This window comes from Phyllobates terribilis, unplaced genomic scaffold, assembly GCF_046119375.1.
Source record: "Phyllobates terribilis strain yellow unplaced genomic scaffold, ASM4611937v1 Scaffold_5__5_contigs__length_657084704, whole genome shotgun sequence".
Taxonomy (NCBI): Eukaryota; Metazoa; Chordata; class Amphibia; order Anura; family Dendrobatidae; genus Phyllobates; species Phyllobates terribilis.
The window spans coordinates 19811116-19831606 of NW_027362765.1; the positions used below are offsets into that span (position 1 = coordinate 19811116).

Consider the following 20491-nt stretch of genomic DNA (forward strand, 5'->3'; position numbering starts at 1 on the left):
CCATACATCCCATGTCGGTAAGTACCAGGCCACAGGGACGTATGGATACGTCTCAAGTCAGAAAGTGGTTAAAGCTATGGCTTCTTTGCACAAGACCAAACTACCCTTCTTTGCTTTATGCTAAAGTGTGGCTGTCTGAGAAGGTGTGAAACAGACACACACCATGTAATAGCACTTACCTTTAGGTGACTATATGATTTTCTACTGAGCAATTTACTAGAAAGAGGGTGATTATGGGCAGATTGAAGCTTTTTAGGATGTCAAAAACGTCTCTGTTAAATTGTGATCTGTCACAGCTGCCTTCATCAGTTAATAAATAGACATTTGACTACATGACTTGCAAATCTAACGAAAACCTTTATAAAAGTGAGTTTATTCTTAGCAGGTGACTATGCTTGGAGCCAAGAAGGACATAAAAAATCTTCAGATTTCAAAGCAAGTGATCAAGGAATCACACATGATGCATATGAACAGCATACCATTATCCCGTATGAAAACTCAACCCTACAAAGCAAAGATCTTTCATCTTCATCTTATCCTTTTCTGTTGGTCCTATATTCACCGCAGATTGTGACGCAAAATCAAAGAGTTCATGCAGGAATTAAGCCCTATTCATGTTCAGAATGTGGGAAATGCTTCAACCATAAGTCTCAACTTGTATCACATCAAAGAATTCACACACAGGAGAAGCCATATTCATGTTCAGATTGTGGGAAATGCTTCAAACATAAATCCAATCTTGTGACACATCAGCAAATTCACACAGAGGAGAAGCCATATTCATGTTCAGAATGTGGTAAATCTTTTAAACAGAGGACAGTTTTAGTGGCACATCAAAGAAGTCACACAGGGGTGAAGCCTCATTTATGTTCAGTATGTGGGAAATGTTTTAGCCAAAAATCAGATCTAAATAGACATCACAGACTTCACACAGGTGAGAAACCATTTGCATGTTCACAATGTGGTAAATCTTATAAACAGAAAACAGTTTTAGTGGCACATCAAAGAAGTCACACAGGGGAGAAGCCATTTTCATGCTCAGAATGTGGGAAATGTTTTACACAGAAATCAAATCTTGCTGCACATCAGAGAGTCCACACAGGAGAGAAGCCATATTCATGTTCTGAATGTGGAAAATGTTTTGGTCAGAAATCTGGTTTGGTTACACATCAGAAAATTCACACAGGAGAGAGACCGTATTCATGTTCAGAATGTGGGAAATGCTATAAGTTGAAACCACATCTTGTTGAACATCAAAGAGTTCACACAGGGGAGAGGCCTTTTTCATGTTCAGAATGTGGAAAATGTTTTAGCCATCAATCAGTTCTTTTACGACATCAGAGAACTCACACAGGAAAGAAACAATTTTCATGTTCACAATGTGATAAATCTTTTAAACAGAAGGAAAATTTAGTTGCACATCAAGGAAGTCACACAGGTTAGAAGACCTTTTCTTGCTCAGAATGCAGAAAATATTTTACCAAAAAAATTACATGTTGCTATACATCAGAGAGTTCACACAGGAGAGAAACCATATTCATGTTCTAAATATGGGAAATCTTTTTCTCAAAAATCAATTCTGAATAAAAATCAGAGGAGTCACAGATGGAAGATTTTTTTTTATGTAGAACATGTGGAAAGTGCTTCAATTACAACTCAAATCTAATTTCGCATCAAAGATCCCACAGTGTAAAACACAAAATGTGAGGAATGTTTTATCCACAAATCACTTCTTAGACATGAAAGAACTTGGATATAACTAGTGTATACGTTATAGCCATATCTTAACGGGGTTGTGCCACCTGTCTTTTTTTTTGACCAATCTCACATTTATGCTCTTAAACCCAAATTTATAATTTTATTTTATTTTTTAATAAATGTTTTGGGTCTTTCTTAGTGCTCTGGAATTAAATGATTGACAACAAAGAACATTATAATAGTTTTAGTCTTTAGCCAAATTCACAAGTGCAGTATTTTGTCAGTATTTTACAACAGTATTTGTAAGCTGTGACAAAAGAGCTTCTAATCTTTATCAGACAGACTTTTAGATTTGTTAAGCCAAGAGAAATACACTATTATCTTTGTGTTGACTTGTGAATGTATGTGTGTTTCTTTGGCTGGTCAAGGACAGTGACTCTGGGTGAAACAATGATGTTTGTTACTATGCTAATTGTATATTGTACTAAAGTCAGCTAGATGTTGATTTACAGAGTCCCCCCCTGCTATACCAACTATGTAAATTTATTAAATGCAGAAATAATGAGACCTGAGCCCTGTGGAATATTACCCTCCCTAATCCTTGACCTATGGATGTGTATGGTAAAGGGAAATTGTAACTATTCTTAAGGGACTTATGCCTCTGTAGCAGGCAGACTTTACGAGGAGAATCAAAGATCAGGAGAGTAGCTTGTAGCATGGCTCGATCCATCATCTTTCCCCCACCTCACTCAACCCATCCATCTGACCTATCCATCAAAGTTAAAGACTGCCCACTCTCCCCAGTCACAAGCTCGCTGCCTCGGTGTAACCCTGGACTCTGATCTCTCCTTCAAACCACATATCCAAACCCTCGCCACTTCCTGCCAACTCCAACTCAAAAATATCTCGTGGATCTGCACATTCCTCAGCAAATACTCTGCAAAAACACTAGTGCATGCCCTCATCATCTCCAACCTCGAATACTGCAACCTCCTGCTCTGTGGCCTCCCATCTAACACTCTCGCACCCCTCCAATCTATCCTAAACTCTGCTGGCTGACTAATCCACCTGTCCCCCCGCTACTACCTGGCCTCCCCCCACTGCCAATCCCTTCACTGGCTCCACTTTACCCAGCGACTCAAGTTTAAGACTCTAACCTTGGCATAAAAAGCTATCCACAACATGTCTCCTCCATACATCTGTGATCTAGTCTCCCGGTACTTACCTACACGCAACCTCCAATCCTCACAAGATCTCCTCGGCTCACCTCTTATTTCCTCTTCCCACAATTGCATACAAGATTTCTCCCATGCATCCTCCTTACTCTGGAACTGTCTACCCCAACATATCAGACACTCGTCTACCGTGGAAACCTTCAAAAGGAACCTGAAGACCCACCTCTTCCGACAAGCATACAACCTGCAATAAGCACCGCTCCACCATACCACTGCACTACCAGCTCTACCCCCACCTACTGAATCCTGACCCATCTCTTGTAGATTGTGAGCCCTCACGGGCAGGGTCCTCTCTCCTCCTGTACCAGTCATTGACTCGTTTTGTTCAAGATTATTATAAGTGTATTCGCTATGTATACCCCCTTTTTTAAAATGTAAAGCACCATGGAATAAATGGCACTATAATAAATAATAATCCAGAGAGACACAGATTTGGATTCTACATGATTCCGGCCTAAGGGTATATGGCCCTGACTGGAAAGATACAGATCTGCTCCATTGACCATCAGCGAACCCATGGATACATTTGGGGAGACCAGATTGGGACGATGCAGTCACCTGGCCCCATGGATATGTTGTTTGGGGTTGCCAGGTGGGACCCTCTGGTTGCCTGGAACCCATGGAGACATTCGGAGAAGCCAGATTGGGACCAGCTGGTCATCTGGCCCCATGGAAACTCTCGGAGAGGCCAGGGTGGGACCCTCGGGTCTCCTGGCCTTGTACCTCGATGGACTTGTCAGCTTCCTAAGCTTGCCGCTACCTCCTCTGTGTGGGGGTCACTGGTTGAGGTAGTTGGCCCTGGAAGTCCCAAAGTCGCAGTTGTTCTATTACGAGGCGGGCCAGCGGAAGGGTGAGACTGTGTAATGTTGTACCATCTTGGGTATTAGCTGGGAATGTTCTATGTGTTTATTGAACCACCAAAGGACAATAAAGTATTGCCACACTGTTTTACCCTCACCCTGTGTTGTCTGAGTAGTATTACGCCCACGGGAGACCCCGGGTCTTCACATAAGCCGAAACCAGACTTGAGAGAAAAATACAGAAGTGGTTCCCGTGCTTTTATTATACTTTTCCTTTGATTGTTCCACTCCTGATTTTGACTTAGAAATACTGATGTAAAATACTGACCAAATACTGAAAGTGTGAACGTGGCCTTAATCTGACATCCAATTCAGACATTCTGTGGATTTGTTGTATGACCAACACATTGAAATTATCAAATCATAAAGATAATAAAGTAATTAACATTTTAATTTTATACTTCACTATTTGTTTTATGTACAGTATGTGTGTTCTGTTTATTACAATGAAAGGCAACCTAAATACAAACAAAAGAATTGGCGGGCACAGCTCAATAATTAAATATACATACACATAGAGGGGTGCTACAAGAGCCCCACATGGGGATCAATTCATATGGAAAGTAGAAAAAGACGTTGGGCAAAACAAAAGCCGTGCACTCCCAAGTATAATGAAAAGTATCAAAAATCTTTATTAACAATACACAAGCAAAACACTAGCAAAATTTAAGAACAATTAAAACACATATAGTATACAGACGGTATTATAAACCAATAGGTATGGACATGGTAGCCAAAGGGTGTAAAAGACCTCTTAACTTTGCAGGCACTGTAAAATATCCCTAATATATTAAGTCAGGGTAGGATGAACCAAGACAACCAACACCCCAGATTAGCAGTCTATCGCACCACTACTATGTTAATACACAACCAATATGTGCGGTAATAGGTGGCCTAAACAGATGAAAGATATATAGGGTAAATACATATAGTTATCTGCAAGGTGTGTGGACCCAACACGTATCGCTGCCAACAAGGGGGCATCTTCTACATCTGGAGGAAAGAAGGTTTAATCATAATCACAGACGCGGATTCTTTACTGTAAGAGCAGTGAGACTATGGAACTCTCTGCCGCATGATGTAATGAGTGATTCACTACTAAAATTTAAGAAGGGCATGGATGCCTTTCTTGATAAGTATAATATTACAGGTTATATACACTAGATTCCTTGATAGGGCGTTGATCCAGGGAACTAGTCTGATTGTCGTATGGAGTCGGGAAGGAATTTTTTTCCACAATGTGGAGCTTAGTGTTTGCCGCATGTTTTTTTTTTGCCTTCCTTTGGATCAACATGTTAGGCTATGGGATGAACTAGATGGACTTCGTCTTCCTTCAACCTTAAAAACTATGTTACTATATTATTTGCAATTTGGAGATAATGATATGCCCGTGCTCCAGGGAGGCCTGTGGGCGGTCTTTCTTTGGTGCTCTGGCATCATCTTCATCATTGTGGCTTTATTGACCGGTCCATCAGTGACAAATACTGCACACGCACAGTTCATATTGTATTTAACCAAAAATAAAGAAGGAAGTCAGTCCCAAAAGAATCACATAATTTAGTAAAGTGCCATCAAGGGCACTATTCAAGCAAGTACATCAGACTAAACAACCAAAAAAGAACTGCTCGAAAAAACAGATAAATTAATATTAGTATAATTTTTATTAAGGACGCCAAGGACCATATTAAAAAAAAACATTAAGACAAAGACATGAGCTAGACAACATAAATTATTAAAAAGAGGGTCAGAACAGTACCATGATGGTATCAAAGAATAAATCTGACACATTCATAATAACAAAAATATATATGGTAATATATAAAGTGCAGTGCACAAAAGGAATGAAGTCTAAAGTGATAAAGTGCAATACATAAAAGGGTAATATTTTGCCCATATATTACAAGATGAGTAATAGGGAAATCAGAAGATAAAGAAAAATAGACTAAGTAAAATAAATATCCATTGTAATTCACGAACCTCCACACAAAGGGCAAAAAGGCATTACTAACCCAAATTCATGCTGTCCGCTGAAACGTCACACTCCAACGCGCGTTTCATACGTTGCTTCTTCAGGGAGTGATGAGGTGTGGGGGCCAAGAAGGTTTATATATATCTCGGTGATTACTCATGAACCAATAATGTGTACTTACACAGGTGCATAATACCGGGCGCATGATTACCTCCTGCCGATGCAGCCGTGCGTCCACCCTTTGGCCTTATTTCTAAAGGGCAATCGTGTGGGCAAGTGTCTTCTAGCCCAATACATATGGTATTTTGGTGCGCAAACACAAGTGGAACTATATTCCTAAGGGTAATGGTGCGAGCAATTATCAGCTGGCTTCACAAAGATAATATTAAACTGGGGGAAGAAAGTAAAGATATATAAGAAACAGAAAAAAACAACAATAAAAGCTAATGTTTACTGATAGATGTGTAATACTGAATATGCATATTGGACATAATTTTACACAAAACCCTAAAAAAGGACCAGACAAAATTGTTGCCACCTTTCCAAAATTGCGGGTAAACAACTTTCTTTCAAGCATGTGATGCTCGTTCAAACTCACCTGTGGCAAGTAATAGGTGTAGGCAATTTGAAAATCACCTGAAACCAGATAAAAAGGGGAGAAGTTGACTCAATCTTTGCATTTTGTGTCTGTGTGTGCCACACTAAGCATGGAGAAAGAGGAGAAGAGAACTGTCTGAGGACTTGAGAACCAAAATTGTTGAACATTTTCAACAATCTCAAGGTTACAAGTCCATCTCCAGAGATATTGATGTTCCCTTGTCCACATTGCACAACATAATCAAGTTTACAACCCATGGCACTGTAGCCAATATCCCTGGACGTGGACGGCAGAGAAAAATTGATGAAAGGTTGCAATGCAAGATAGCCCGGATGGTGGATAAGCAGCGCCAATCAAGTTCCAAGGAAATTCAAGCTGTCCTGCAGGCTCAGGGTGCATCAGTGTCAGCATGAACTATATATCGACATTTGAATGAAATGAAACGCTAGGGCAGGAGACCAAGGAGGATCCCACTACAGACACAGAGACATAAAAAAGCTAGACTACAGTTTGCCAAAATCCTTCTGGGAAATTGTCTTGTGGATAGATGAGTCCAAGCTAGTGCTTTTTAGTAAAGCACATCATTCTACTGTTTACCGAAAACGGAATAAGGCTTACAAAGAAAAACACACACTACCTACAGTCAAATATAGTGGAGGTTCAAAGATGTTTTGGGGTTGTTTTGCTGCCTCTGGCACTGAGTGCCTTGACTGTGTGCAAGGCATCATGAAATCTGAAGATTATCAAGGAATTTTGGATTGCAATGTAGTGCCCAGTGTCAGATAGTTGGGTTTGCATCCAGCAGCATAATGACCCCAAACATACTTCAAGAAGCACCCAGAAATGGATGGAAACAAAGCACTGGTGAGTTCTGAAGTGGCCAGCAATGAGTCCAGATCAAAATCTTATTGAGCACCTGTAGAGAGATTTTAAAATTGTTGTTGGGAGGAGACATCCTTCAAATATGAGAGACTTGGAGCAGTTTGCAAAAAAAGAGTGGTCCAAAATTCAAGGTTCAAGGAGAAGCTTGTTGACGGTTATAGGAAGCAATTGATTGCAGTTATTTATTCCAAAGGGTGTGCAACCAAATAGTAAGTTTTGGCAACAATTTAGTCCGGCCCGTTTTGAGGGTTTTGTGTGAAATTATGTCCAATTTGCCTTTTTTTCTTGTTTTTTCCTGTGTTGTTCCAATACACACAAAGGAAATAAACGGGTATAGCAAAACATGTGGAATTGCAATAATTTTATGGGAGAAATACTTCATTTTTAGGAACAATTTCAAGAGTGCCAATTAGTGATGAGTGAACGTGCTCAGATAACGTGTTGTCCGAGCATGCTCGGATGTCATCCAAGTATCTTGAGCGTGCTTGGATAATATGTTTGAGTCCCTGCGGCTGCATGTTATGCAGCTGTTAGACAGCCGCAACACATTCGAGGATTGCCCAACAAACAGGCAATCCTCGCATGCAGCCACAGGGACTCGAACATATTATCTGAGCACACCCAAGATACTCGGATAACATCTGAGTATGCGTGGATAACACATTATCCAAACATGTTCGCTCATCACTAGTGTCAACACTTTCGGCCATAACTGTGTGTGTGTTTATATACAACGTGACATACTCTCTTCACTCATGGGGTCTATACTCAGAGACTGACATGCTCTTGCCCTGTTGAATTCTGGACACTGACGTGCATAGATGAAGCAGCTGACACAAAGCATCCACACTGGAAAAGGATGATATAATCTCAACTAATCTAATGAACTAACCATAGACAAATAGACAATTACTTTGTAGCTACTTCACATATTATGTATTTTGCTACAATGATTTCTTTTGGTGGACAATCCAATAAGCCACTAGATTTTTTTATAAGAATTATTGTGACATTTTCTTTGGAGTATTGCATTTTGTAAGAAGTCCTGAATAAGTAAATATACACGAAAAATGTATATTTAGCAGTTTTTAATGCGTTTCCGCAGCGGAAACCCATCAATACGGTTTTGTCATAGCCTAATACCAGGAAGTATCAAAAAGCAGCTTTATTTAAAGCATGATACACCAAGAAGAGTCAAGAAATGTAGAGTCAAAAATGCAATAAAACTCATTTGAAAAAAACACAAGTAGCCTAATTTAAATAATAGGTGCAGAATTTCTGCAGCTTCAAAAACTCACCAAAAGCTCATCTTGGGAATGTAGCAGAGTGCAGTAATGTGCAAAAGTTTTGACTCATGGGCTTCTGAAACATTCTTCATCATTTGAGCTACCTGTAGCAAATGTTTAAAGGGGTGGGGTGTTAGTAGCTCAGCCCAACCAAATGGCAGATCCCAGGAGAGGTAGAACAATAAGCCACATGTTTATTGAGTGACTTGTTGTGGTGATGTCGAGGGGCGAGGATCTGTTGCTGAGGCTAGGTTCTGGTGCCCGTGTATGTATGGACTATGGATATGGAGGTCAGTTGCCAGCTTGAGCTGGCTTCATGTGCTACAGTCAGGGTGTATGTATCGTCTGGATCTGAGGAACTATCCTACGGATTGTTGTTGCCAGGTGGAGCTGGATACATGTGCTATGGTCATGGTATCCGTCATCTGGAGGAGCATAGACTGTGAATGCAGACTATACAGGCGGAGATACAAAAGCTGTGAGCCAACCAAAAGTTGGGTGACAGTGCGTATCACCTGGAACGGAGACAGTGGAACTATCGGCCCGGGTTGGGATCTTGTGGACTGGGGGCATTGTATTGTGGCCATCTACCCGGAGTTGCTGTAAAACCATGGATGTAAGGAATAAAAAATAGTTGCATCGTTAACCTGCCTAGGTGATTATTACAACCCACAACCTCAGATCATCACATCTCTGTATGAGATTTTACACTTGTTGATGGAGTGGCATTAAGGCACTTGTTGAGAACCCCTGATGGATATCCCCTGTCACTGAACTTTTCCTTCATCTCATCCTCATCTAAACGGTGTAGGCGTGTTTTTTCATCAGTGACTATTCTATTCACGCATTGGAACTGAGATATTGGCAATGATTTTTTCATGGGAAGGGGGTGAAAACTGTTATAATGTAACAGACTAATAAAATCTGCATCCTTATCATGTAAATCAGTAGTTAGTATTCCATCTTGGCTCTTTAGCGACTACTGTCACTGTGCATAGTAAATTGTAGGTCCAGCCATGCTGTAATAAGGATGGTGAAAATTGTTTAAGTGTATTGATGGGGCCCCCCATATGCAAAAAATATTATCTATATGTTTCCATAACAAGGAATACCTTTGGAATAGGCTGTTGGGATAGACAATAAGATCTTCAAAAGATGCCATGTAGCAATTTGCATATGGGGAGACTACATTCAAGCCCATCGCGATCCCAGGTGTCTGCAAATATAAATCATCTTGGAATAGGAATTAGTTTTCAGTGCGTATCAATTCAAGTAGGTCCATGCATAATGAAATGATCAAAGGGTCCTATTACGACTTAGTGAGTCAAATTGTGTTCAAGTTGTAAAGTTAGGTAGCAGTTAAGGTAAAAATTTACGCTTAGCGCTTTTCCTGGAGTGTGCAATCAGTGGACAATCTCGCCTGATGCTCCAACAATAGTCAGCCATCAAATGTGCATCCCTTCTACCATGATACCGTCCTTCCACGACCTTCAAATCTTAGTGGAATCATTCACCTTGCTCATCACCGATTGCACCAAGGTTTTCAGGGAAGTTAGCAAGATGGCTTGATGCTCATGTTGCATCGAAGCATTTTGTAGCTCTCCAAGAGTTTCTGGACAATTTCAGTGTAACTGTTTGCTTGTGTATTTCCAAGAAAGTCCTTGACAAGTTCTTTGAATGATAGCCAAGCATTCTTTTGGAGTTCTGACATTTTCCCGATTAAATATTTATCTTTGAGCTGCAGAATCTGTGAACCATCCAACACACTGGCCTTTATTTTTTTCAAGTGATTGGCTAGTAGATGCCAAAATTAGGTTCTTGAAACAGCCTCCTTCAGTTGGCAAAGCTTTAACAAATCGCTTCATGGGACTCAGTTTCATGTGTAGAGGTGGGAATATACTGTAATTGTTCTTTCTGTCAAGAAGTTGCTCATGCAGAATATTTGGATCACCAAGTTTGATGTCAGATCTTGGAGGCTAATTCCTCTCTAGCCAATGCTTCTCATACACAGAAAACAAGGATACTTGATGTATCCGCGTAGCTGACCAAGAAGTAAGCATAAAATTTGAAGGTCAACACAACACAGATGATCCAATAGTGTTTGTGATATTGCAACAACTCAATGACTCTCTTTATGTCTCAGTATTCTTCATAAACAGAAATTGAATAGCCAATTGGGACTGCACAAAGTAAATTGACATTGTGAAGGAGTACACATTTTAAGCTCCGCTTTGAGCTATTGATGAACAGTATCTGTGAAGGAAAATATATAATAAATAAGGGAAAAAGCATAACAGCAGTAGAATTACATTTAGTTAATAAAAGGGTGAAACTTTATATACTAGTATTGTAAGCACCCAGGGGCTTTTTGCTGGAAGTAAGTCTTAATTCTGGCACCTTAGCTCCTGGATCCTGAGCTTAGAGGGGGATTATCAAATGGTCTGTACTAGAAGGAATATTGTCTGTATAGGAAGACACAGGTATTTGAAATGCCACAACTGGGCTCATTGGCCATTTACAGGCAGCATCGTTTAAATAGACCAGTCCAGGTCGTCCTGGAAATATGAGTCTGTAGTCAAGACTAGAGATGACACATATGTTCGGAAAACATTTACCAATTTCAAATTCGGACATTGCACATTCGGATTTGTGATCGGACCCCTGAGCGTTTTTACTCAAAATTGGCAAAAGTGTGGTAAATAATCACGTTTCCACTATTTTTTTTAGGACTTTGCCTAGGATAGTGGTACTGTATGATGCTCAGCAGGGGGAGACGTGTTTGATGCGGGGAAGAGGTGTGGAGAGGTCAGAGGAGCGGCAGAATGTTATTCTCATTTTTTTTTCTTAACTTAATGTGTGCAGATTCCGATAGCCAATCAGGGCGCAGGAACCATTCACAACGTCCAGACTCAAGGGCTTGTGTCATTGGTTGCCGAAGTTACATGTCCCTCTCTATATAAAGAGCGGACATGTTGTTTTGGCACCATTTTCTCAGTGTAACAGCGCAGAGAGACTGCTCCTGCTGGATAGTGAGATAGTTAGCTAGGCGGTTGCTTGTAAGTCAGTTTAGATAGATGGGATCCTGTGTGGCTGTGAAATCGACCTTCCATCAGATAAATTGTTTTTGCTAATAGTGTGGTCCAGACAGAGACACCAGGCCACATTTCAGCATATAACTTAGTTGTGCTCATATTGTGCTCCATGCAGGAGTACACCTTTGAAACTCTAAATTCTTTCTGCTACTACCATGCTACAAAAACTAGGCCACATATGAGCTTTTAATTATTTTGTGCTGAGATTCTGCTCTATCCAGGGCTCCACATTAGAAAATCAAATTTTTTTCTGGTACTACCCTGCTACAGAAACCAGGCCACATCTGAGCTTGTAATTGTTTTGTGCTGACAATCTGCTCCATCCAGTGTAGATCCCAGAGGCACGCAGATGAGTAGCTCAGCAGAGGAGGTGGAAGACGAGGTTACGTTGCAGCCTCCCACACAGACACGGAGTGATGCAACCATGACAAGCACTACATCCTCAGCCACAACTGTGGCAGTGGCCAGCAGCGGTCATGGGTCTGCAGTTCACAGGGGCGGCAATGGTTGCCTAGCCTGGGCCTTTTTTGAGACCGCAAAGAATGACCCAACTCACGTTATCTGCCATCTTTGCAAAAAACTCAGTAGAGGCTAAAAATTGCAATAATTTGACTACAACATGCATGAACCGGCCCATGCGCGATCAACATGCATTAGTCTGGGAATCTCACTGCCTTAAAATGCAGACTAGCGGGCCTCATCAACCACCATCTGTCCCCAAGGCTTGGGGGACAACCCTCTGTATGTAATACTTCCTCCACTGCTTCTGCCTCCTGCTCCTCCACTAGGGCCTCCACCTGCGCCCTTCAACCTCTGCCTTAATGAGACACATGTTCCAACAGTGGAGAGAGAATCCCCCCCCACCTCCGTACTGCGCAGCCAGGTCTCACCGCAATCAGGCAGTGTGAAAATTAATATGCCTTGGAGATCATAGTCACACAGCTCAAGAGTTGTGGACAGCCATCAAGGCTGAGTTTGAGCAATGGCTGTCTCCACTGAATCTGGAGCCAGGGAAGGCTGTGTGTGATAACAGTGTGAACCTGGTGGCGGCCCTATGCCAGAGAAACCTCGCACATGTGCCTTGCATGGCTCAAGTCTTCAACCTGGTGGTACAGCAATTTCTCTGCCACTATCCCGGCCTTGATGCACTGATGCAGAAAGCACGGTTGCTGTGTGCTCACTTCCGCCGTTCGCACTCCGCGGGTCATCGACTTGCATCGCTACAGAGGTCTCTGGCCATACCGGTTAACCGGTTGATATACAATGTGTTTCGACACGGTCGAATTCCACTCTGCAAATGTTGCAGCGACTGTGGCAGCAGCTACGAGCCCTGACTGTCGTCGCACACGCGACTGCCAAGGGAGGTGTGATCGAGGGAGGCTCGGGGTACCAGACAAACTGTTAGTGAAGCAGTTTGGACTACCATCACTCAGAACCATGGGTATTTACTTTATTCAAACACCTATATACTCTACCTATCTCTGCATGGTCTCACATTAATGCGTTTGGTGAGTAGCATGACCAAACATTGCTGTGACATTAGGTGTATGGGTACATCCTATTGACTATTGTTATATTTCTGACAGGGATACTGACTAACTTTACTCTTGCCCTGCATATGGCCATGCACAGCACTTTATTTACTCTAGCAGTGTTTGGCACTACTAGACTCTCTTCTGGGTATCTGCTTCTATTTTTGTAATTGTGTTACAATTTATGTTTTGCCCTTCCTTTCTGTATGTCCTTTATACAGTGTATACTGTTTAAATCTATTATGTAATAAAATTATATTTTTTACTTGAAATAGCATTGACTCATTGTCCTTGCCTGTTCCAATTAATGTAGAGTCACTATAACTATATGGGCCTTTTATAAAGCATAACATGTTTTTTTGGATCTTATTCAAGATGTTAGTGAACGTGCAGGAGCCGAGGAAGAAATGGAGGAGGATAAGGAGGAAGAGGTAATGGCCGCTCAACATTCAGGTGATGACGAGGATAATGATCCCCTCTCTTTTGTTCGTGGTTGGCGGGAGGAGGTGGAGGAAGCAAGCTTTAGTGTTAACCCATCACCAATACACCATGGGCTTGGACCTCATGGAAGTGCCGGACATATGAGTGCCTTCTTGCTGCACTAGCTGCCACATGATCCCCGTATTGTTAGGATTCAAAATAATGCTGACTACTGGGTTGCCACTCTGTTAGATCCACGTTATAAGAGTACATTTTGCCAGATGCTTCCCTCTCATGGAAAGGGATGGCCTCATGCTGGAGTTTTGAAACACGCTTGTAGACAACCTTAAGAATGGTTTTCCCCAAGACAGCAGTGAGGCACACAGTGTAAATCCCTGGTAATGTCAATTCGTCAACGCAAAAACATTAGCAGGAGCAGTGTAAGTGGCAGAAGCAATTTCTGTGAGTCCTTTCACACATTTTTTAGACAAGTCTGTGCATCAACAGGATGGTGCAGGAGTATGTAATAGTGGGGAAGGATGTAGCCTTCCCTAGGCACTGAAGTAGTTAAGGAAAATGTTCCCTTAGTTAATCCTCTCTGAACTGTGGTAGGCCAAGCTAAGGGGTGAGCTTCAGTGGTCCAGTCAGTAGAGTAGAGGGGGAACTTAGTGCCCGGATCAAGCCTTAAGTGATATAGAGCTTGTTCCTGGCATAATTCATTGTGGGCTGCAGTACCTGTAAACAGCCACAAGATGCCACTGTCCTGGGTGCAGATGTCAGGTTGAGTCTGCTAGCAGTGTTACAGATAGGGATGAGTTAATGCTGTGTGATGACAGCTCACTGAGGGTGGGCACATTGGGAAAATCTCTGTTTAGTTTCCAGAATCAGGAAGTGATTCTTCAGTAAGAGATTGGACAGAAAATCGTTCAGGCAGCCTGACTATAGTGGCTGCTAGGGTAGACGGGAGCTCCATACCCTCTGACAGTGGGATCCCCAGTGCGCAAGTCTCCCCACACAAGAGCAAGAGTCCTGTTAGCTGGCCGGAGAAACTCATCTGAGGTAGTGAGGACCCGGGGCACTTCTAGTCTGCAGGAAGCAGAGGAAGAGGAATAGGACTCCAGGCTATGACGTGGGGGAGAGATTGGATCCAGATTACTGTCAGTACTACAGAAGAGTCTCTTGGGCTGGAGATAGAGTCACAGAGATGCTTCATTTAAAGAGGGAACCAGGGCTGAAGATGTTGCCAGCGCCTGTGAGAGAGATGATAACCTGTTGGGCCTTATCCATTATATCTGCCTGTAAATATTGTACATATTCCTCTTCCCCAAGTAAAGTCCAAGTTCTGGTTAAGAACCTCGTGTCCTCTGAATTTATTGCTGCCCTGGTCCCAGAAGAGAAATGCCTGGAGACAGCCGCGATCGGATGGCTTGAAGTAAGTGAAGAGCACTACATACACAGCCACACTTCAGAGGGAGGACACGTATTGTCTGTAGGGTGCCATAGCGAGAGGGGACTACAGCTCGCCCACGACTACCTCGCTGGGGCACCTTACATTTGGCGTAGTCGGCAGGATGCGAGCTCCTCGCATGAAGAAAGCGGGGAAGAGCCGACGCAGAACACTGGGAAGAAAGTGTTGGAAGGCATGCGGCCCAAGATGGCGGCCCAAAGCATGGATTCCAAGATGGTGACAATGGCGGTAAAGTCTGGGTGAAGAACCGCCTATCGTGGGAGTGGACAGCGCCGGAGAGCGCGAAAAGATATCCAGCCCCTACGAGTTCCGGCCCGAAGAAGGATGGGCCCAGCAGTGAAGATGCGTCCCAGCATGGGACATCCAGTGAGGAAGAGGGCGCGGCGTAAAGTGAAGTCCGGCCCTGTGAGTATCAGCGCGCACAGAGAAGGGGCGCGGCTGAAGGCGGAGCTGCCGAGAGTGACGAGTGACGTGGCGGTCGCGTCAGAAAGCCGGCCCAGGAAGAGGAGGAGTTGGACGCACAGGACGCGCGTCACTGGTAAGCGACCAGCGCCATTTTCTGTCCAGCACACGAGAGGAAGGAGGTGCTGCGGTGGATGCTCTGTGAAGATGGCAACCGGAGGATCAAATGACCTGTCCAGAATGTGCGCCGAGGAAGAGATGCTAGAGCCGAGTACAACAGGGGCTGCAAGCGAGAGTCGCTCGCTCGCGGATGCCGCCCGTGAGTCTTTACCCCCAGTGGCTGTCCAGTGGTCTACTAGGCCCGATCCGGAGCTGGGCCTGCTTATCCATGAGTTCCGCATGTGGTGCTGGAGCCAGATGCCGGAAGACCCGTCCCCCTTGGCCGAGGGTGAAGAACATTCTGGTGGGGCCGGAGCAACAGCTGCAGCGGAGCCTGACGGAGGTGAGCAGCCTATACCCCAGCGGCCGGTTTCGCCTGCGGCGCCTGCCGCAACAGCTTCCACGGCGACAGGGGCCCCTAGGCCTGAAGGGGGTGGTGCGGAGGCGAAGGCGAGGCCTCCCAGGAAGAAGGCCCCACAAGAGAGTTTTTGGCAGCTGGCGGTGGAGGCCATCAACACCCCTTCGGCGAAGCGTTACGCCGAGCTCGGCAGTCTGAAGTGGACTACCTGCAACCCCCCGATGACGCTACGAGAGCAGCGGCGATGGACCGACACCTTCCTCAGAGGCTGGCTGGAAGGGTCCAACACGGCACGGAGAGAGTCGGTGGAGGCCTCCCAGACACGGAGACGAGTCCTTGAGTTCCACATCCGTGAGGGGTACGGATTCCTGGAGGAAGAGTGGACCGGGCACGAGGTGTTTGTTACTCGCGAGGTAATTAAGCGAGATTATCTGCCTGATCGCCTTCACAATCTGCGTGTGGGGGACATAGTGCACTTCGTTAAGTGCGAGTGTTCCGGAGGGTGGTACGCGGCTGCGCTCACCCGACCGTATGAATGGAAAGATGTCCTGGAAAAGGACAAAGAGGTCTTCAGAAGGAGGGCCAATAGGGAGGCTAAGCAGTGCTGGGCTAAGGAAGCCCCTAAAGGCTTTCTGCCCCCACCTAAGGCCAGTGCTCCGCCAGCAGAGGAGCCTAGGAGGCGGCAGTGGGGGAAGATTGTGAGCGAGGAAGACATTGCAAGTGGCAAGGAAGCTGATTTCCCTACTGAGGTGCCAGAGGAGGAGTCGGCGCCACAATACCCAGGAGGAGCTGAGAGAGCTGTCGGGGAAATTCAAGCTGGCACCAGTAATGTCGTCCACAGCTTTACAGTGACCAGCTACGGCCCTACCCAGGTCGGCTGTGGCAGTGCTACATCCTCGGACGAGGACCCTGGGCCTACTAAGTACCCCGATCAGCCTTGGAGGTGGAAGAAGCCACCTTCCTCTGCAGCATGGGCCGCCTTCATGAAGGAACGGAAGGAGGCCCGGAAGAAGAGAGCTGGCTAAAAGGTCCGTTGACCTTTCACCTTTTCTTCTACTAGGACCCACCAGCTGTGGTCCTGATTCTGGGACTGTTTCCCAATGGGGGCGGAGTGCCCCATGTTGAATTAGGTTGGAGAGAAAAATGGAGGACTGTTCCCCTACCTCCCAGGCCAGGAAGGCCTTAAGCAGCACCAAAGCTGTGTGCCCAGGAGAGCTGCTCTTTTTGTTTTTACTTTCTATTTTTCTTTTGTTGCACTTGTTGTGCCTTTTTCTGCTGGAATTTAAAATGCTGAGGCACACCTTGAGGATGGATATCCTCCAAATCTAAGAGACTTGCGGCCTAGCGGGAAGAACCGGTGACCCCCGCTAGGGCCAAGAAGAAAGAGACTCATGGGTGTTACCTGTGACTGTGTGCCTCAGAATGCAGCCCTTGAAGGAGAATGGGGGCTATTGAGGTGTTGACCTGTCTTAAAAATATGGACATGGACACTGTGTTTCCAGGGTCCTTACCAAGATGGACCGGTACCTCTGAGAAGTTTTGAAAAGTTGATAATGGACTGTCCTGAATTGCTGTTCCGGGGCCCTTAACCGAGAAGGGCCGGTCTCCCATCTAAGAAGACGACTTCAGGACCAGTCGTATACTAAAGTGTTTTAGTAACTATAGTAATGTGATATGATGTCATAGCTGCTGATTTTTGTTGATTGTTTAGTGTGGTCGGGGACGACCAACATTAAAGTGTTGGGGAATGTAATAGTGGGGAAGGATGTAGCCTTCCCTAGGCACTGAAGTAGTTAAGGAAAATGTTCCCTTAGTTAATCCTCTCTGAACTGTGGTAGGCCAAGCTAAGGGGTTAGCTTCAGTGGTCCAGTCAGTAGAGTAGAGGGGGAACTTAGTGCCCGGATCAAGCCTTGAGTGATATAGAGCTTGTTCCTGGCATAATTCATTGTGGGCTGCAGTACCTGTAAACAGCCACAAGATGCCACTGTCCTGGGTGCAGATGTCAGGTTGAGTCTGTTAGCAGTGTTACAGATAGGGATGAGTTAATGCTGTGTGATGACGGCTCACTGAGGGTGGGCACATTGGGAAAATCTCTGTTTAGTTTCCAGAATCAGGAAGTGATTCTTCAGTAAGAGATTGGACAGAAAATCGTTCAGGCAGCCTGACTATAGTGGCTGCTAGGGTAGACGGGAGCTCCATACCCTCTGACAGCGGGATCCCCAGTGTGCAAGTCTCCCCACACAAGAGCACGAGTCCTGTTAGCTGGCCGGAGAAACTCATCTGAGGTAGTGAGGACCCGGGGCACTTCTAGTCTGCAGGAAGCAGAGGAAGAGGAATAGGACTCCAGGCTAAGACGTGGGGAGAGATTGGATCCAGATTACTGTCAGTACTACAGAAGAGTCTCTTGGGCTGGAGATAGAGTCACAGAGATGCTTCATTTAAAGAGGGAACCAGGGCTGAAAATGTTGCCAGCGCCTGTGAGAGAGATGATAACCTGTCGGGCCTTATCCATTATATCTGCCTGTAAATATTGTACATATTCCTCTTCCCCAAGTAAAGTCCAAGTTCTGGTTAAGAACCTCGTGTCCTCTGAATTTATTGCTGCCCTGGTCCCAGAAGAGAAATGCCTGGAGACAGCCGCGATCGGATGGCTTGAAGTAAGTGAAGAGCACTACATACACAGCCACACTTCAGAGGGAGGACACGTATTGTCTGTAGGGTGCCATAGCGAGAGGGTGCTACAGCTCGCCCACGACTACCTCTCTGGGGCACCTTACAAGTATCTGGAGCTCAATATCAATGCCATCAGGGAGGGTTTGGACCCTTTTGCATTTTGTTCTTCAAAAATGGAAGAGTGGCCTGAGCTCTCCTGTCACGCCTTGGAGGTTTTGTCATGCCCGGCAGTCAGCGTTCTCTCAGAACATGTCTTCAGCGCTGATGGGGGTGTCCTGATGGATAAGCGCATCCCGCTGTCCTCTGAAAGTGTAGACCGCCTAACTTTCATCAAGATGAGCAAGTCATGGATCTCCAAGGACTTTTGCACCCCAATCGCAGACTGAGCGATGGTATAGTTTTTAGTGTACTGCATTGATCTCGCATTATTGCAGTCTGTGACATCTTTGTCGTGGCTTCTGTGGTACTGTTGCTACTTCTGCTAATGTTATCAAGAATTTTTGGGTCTCCTCAAGTAGAAGGGGTGTCAGTCCCCATTGTACTATTTCTACTCTGGTGAAATTGATGCCACTTTGGTGGTGTCTGCTCCTAATTTTTTAAAATGTGGAGACTCCTGGTTGGGTCTCCATCTGGTGTGTTTCCTCTAGTTGAAGGGGTGTCAGTCCCCATTATACTATTTCTACTCTGGTGAAATTGATGCCACTTTGGTGGTGTCTGCTCCTAATTTTTTAAAATGTGGAGACTCCTGGTTGGGTCTCCATCTGGTGTGTTTCCTCTAGTTGAAGGGGTGTCAGTCCCCATTATACTATTTCTACTCTGGTGTAATTGATGCCACTTTAGTGGTGTATGGCAATAGTTTTTTGAAATGTGGAAACTCCAAGTTGGGTCTCCTTCATGTGGGTTGCCTGTAGCAGTAGGGCTCTCAGAACGGTAGGCCTGCATCTACTTTCAGTCAACTACCGGTGATACTATGCTTAAATTTTTCTACCAATAGTAGTCTATGAAGCAGATAATTGTGCCACCTGAGTGTGACTGAGCAGAAAAGCAGGTTGAGCTGTTGCATGAGGTATCAGGGCTCCCAGCACAGCAGAACTACACTGATCCCTCACCCATCTTGTCTTAATTTGAACTTACATTCAAAGCTGTAAATGCTGGCCTAGACCTTGATACCTCATGCATGGCCCATGGCTTACTGCTGCTGTGCCATTATAAAATATGTACTGTGGGTCAATTGATGCCACTTTTCCTGGTGTCTGTCCCTAATTTGAGTAGCTTTGGCAGCTTTTTTGCCCTTTTGAAGGCGTTTGATTTTGCCTCCCCTTGACGGCAATGGGGTTCGGATATGTTAGACGAATTGTTCGGCGAACATCGTGAAATTCGTGGATCGGAACCGAATCAAACCTTCAAAGGATTGCTCATCTGTAGTCAAGACTATAAAACGCTGGGTGACACAAAGAGGTGTTCACATGCGGGGGCAGCTTAAAGGCTGATGTGTTCCAGGATTCACTTCTTCCTTCCTCAGGAAAACAGACGATAACTGCAGACGGAAAAGTTTTAGGTATTTCTGTTATTTTCTCCCTTTTTTATTTTATAACAGTTTTGCATATTTGTATGTCATTGTATTTTTACCTTTTTATATATTTATTGAAAGCTGTATATTTTTATATTAATGCTTACAATCTTTAATAAGTTGATCCTTGTTTGCTCCAAAGGAATCTATAGCCTTTAAGAAAGTGGGTGACCTTTTTGATTGTCTGACAGTAACATAGATTTTGGAGACTCATCACCCCATTTGTTTGATGAGTGGTGGCAGCTTAAGAAATCGGGGTGTGCTGGATGGGTCGGGGTGTGATTTATGC

General features: G+C 44.4%; 2 protein-coding genes across 6 annotated transcripts in view; one reads left to right on the top strand and one right to left on the bottom strand.

Annotated features, from left to right (window-relative positions):
* Positions 1 to 3358, top strand: part of LOC141271763 (uncharacterized) — a 46322-nt gene extending 42964 nt beyond the window's left edge. For 4 of the 5 annotated variants that reach the window (XM_073681874.1, XM_073681873.1, XM_073681875.1 and 1 more), the window contains one exon: positions 383 to 3358. In XM_073681874.1, coding sequence (XP_073537975.1) covers positions 383 to 1443 — 1061 coding nt within the window. In that variant the 3' untranslated portion in view covers positions 1444 to 3358. The remainder of the gene's footprint in view (positions 1 to 382) is intronic. The other variant, XM_073681877.1, reaches the window with a different exon arrangement.
* LOC141270572 (uncharacterized) overlaps positions 1 to 20491 on the bottom strand; it is a 215872-nt gene that overhangs the window by 138878 nt on the left and 56503 nt on the right. The window lies entirely within an intron of this gene.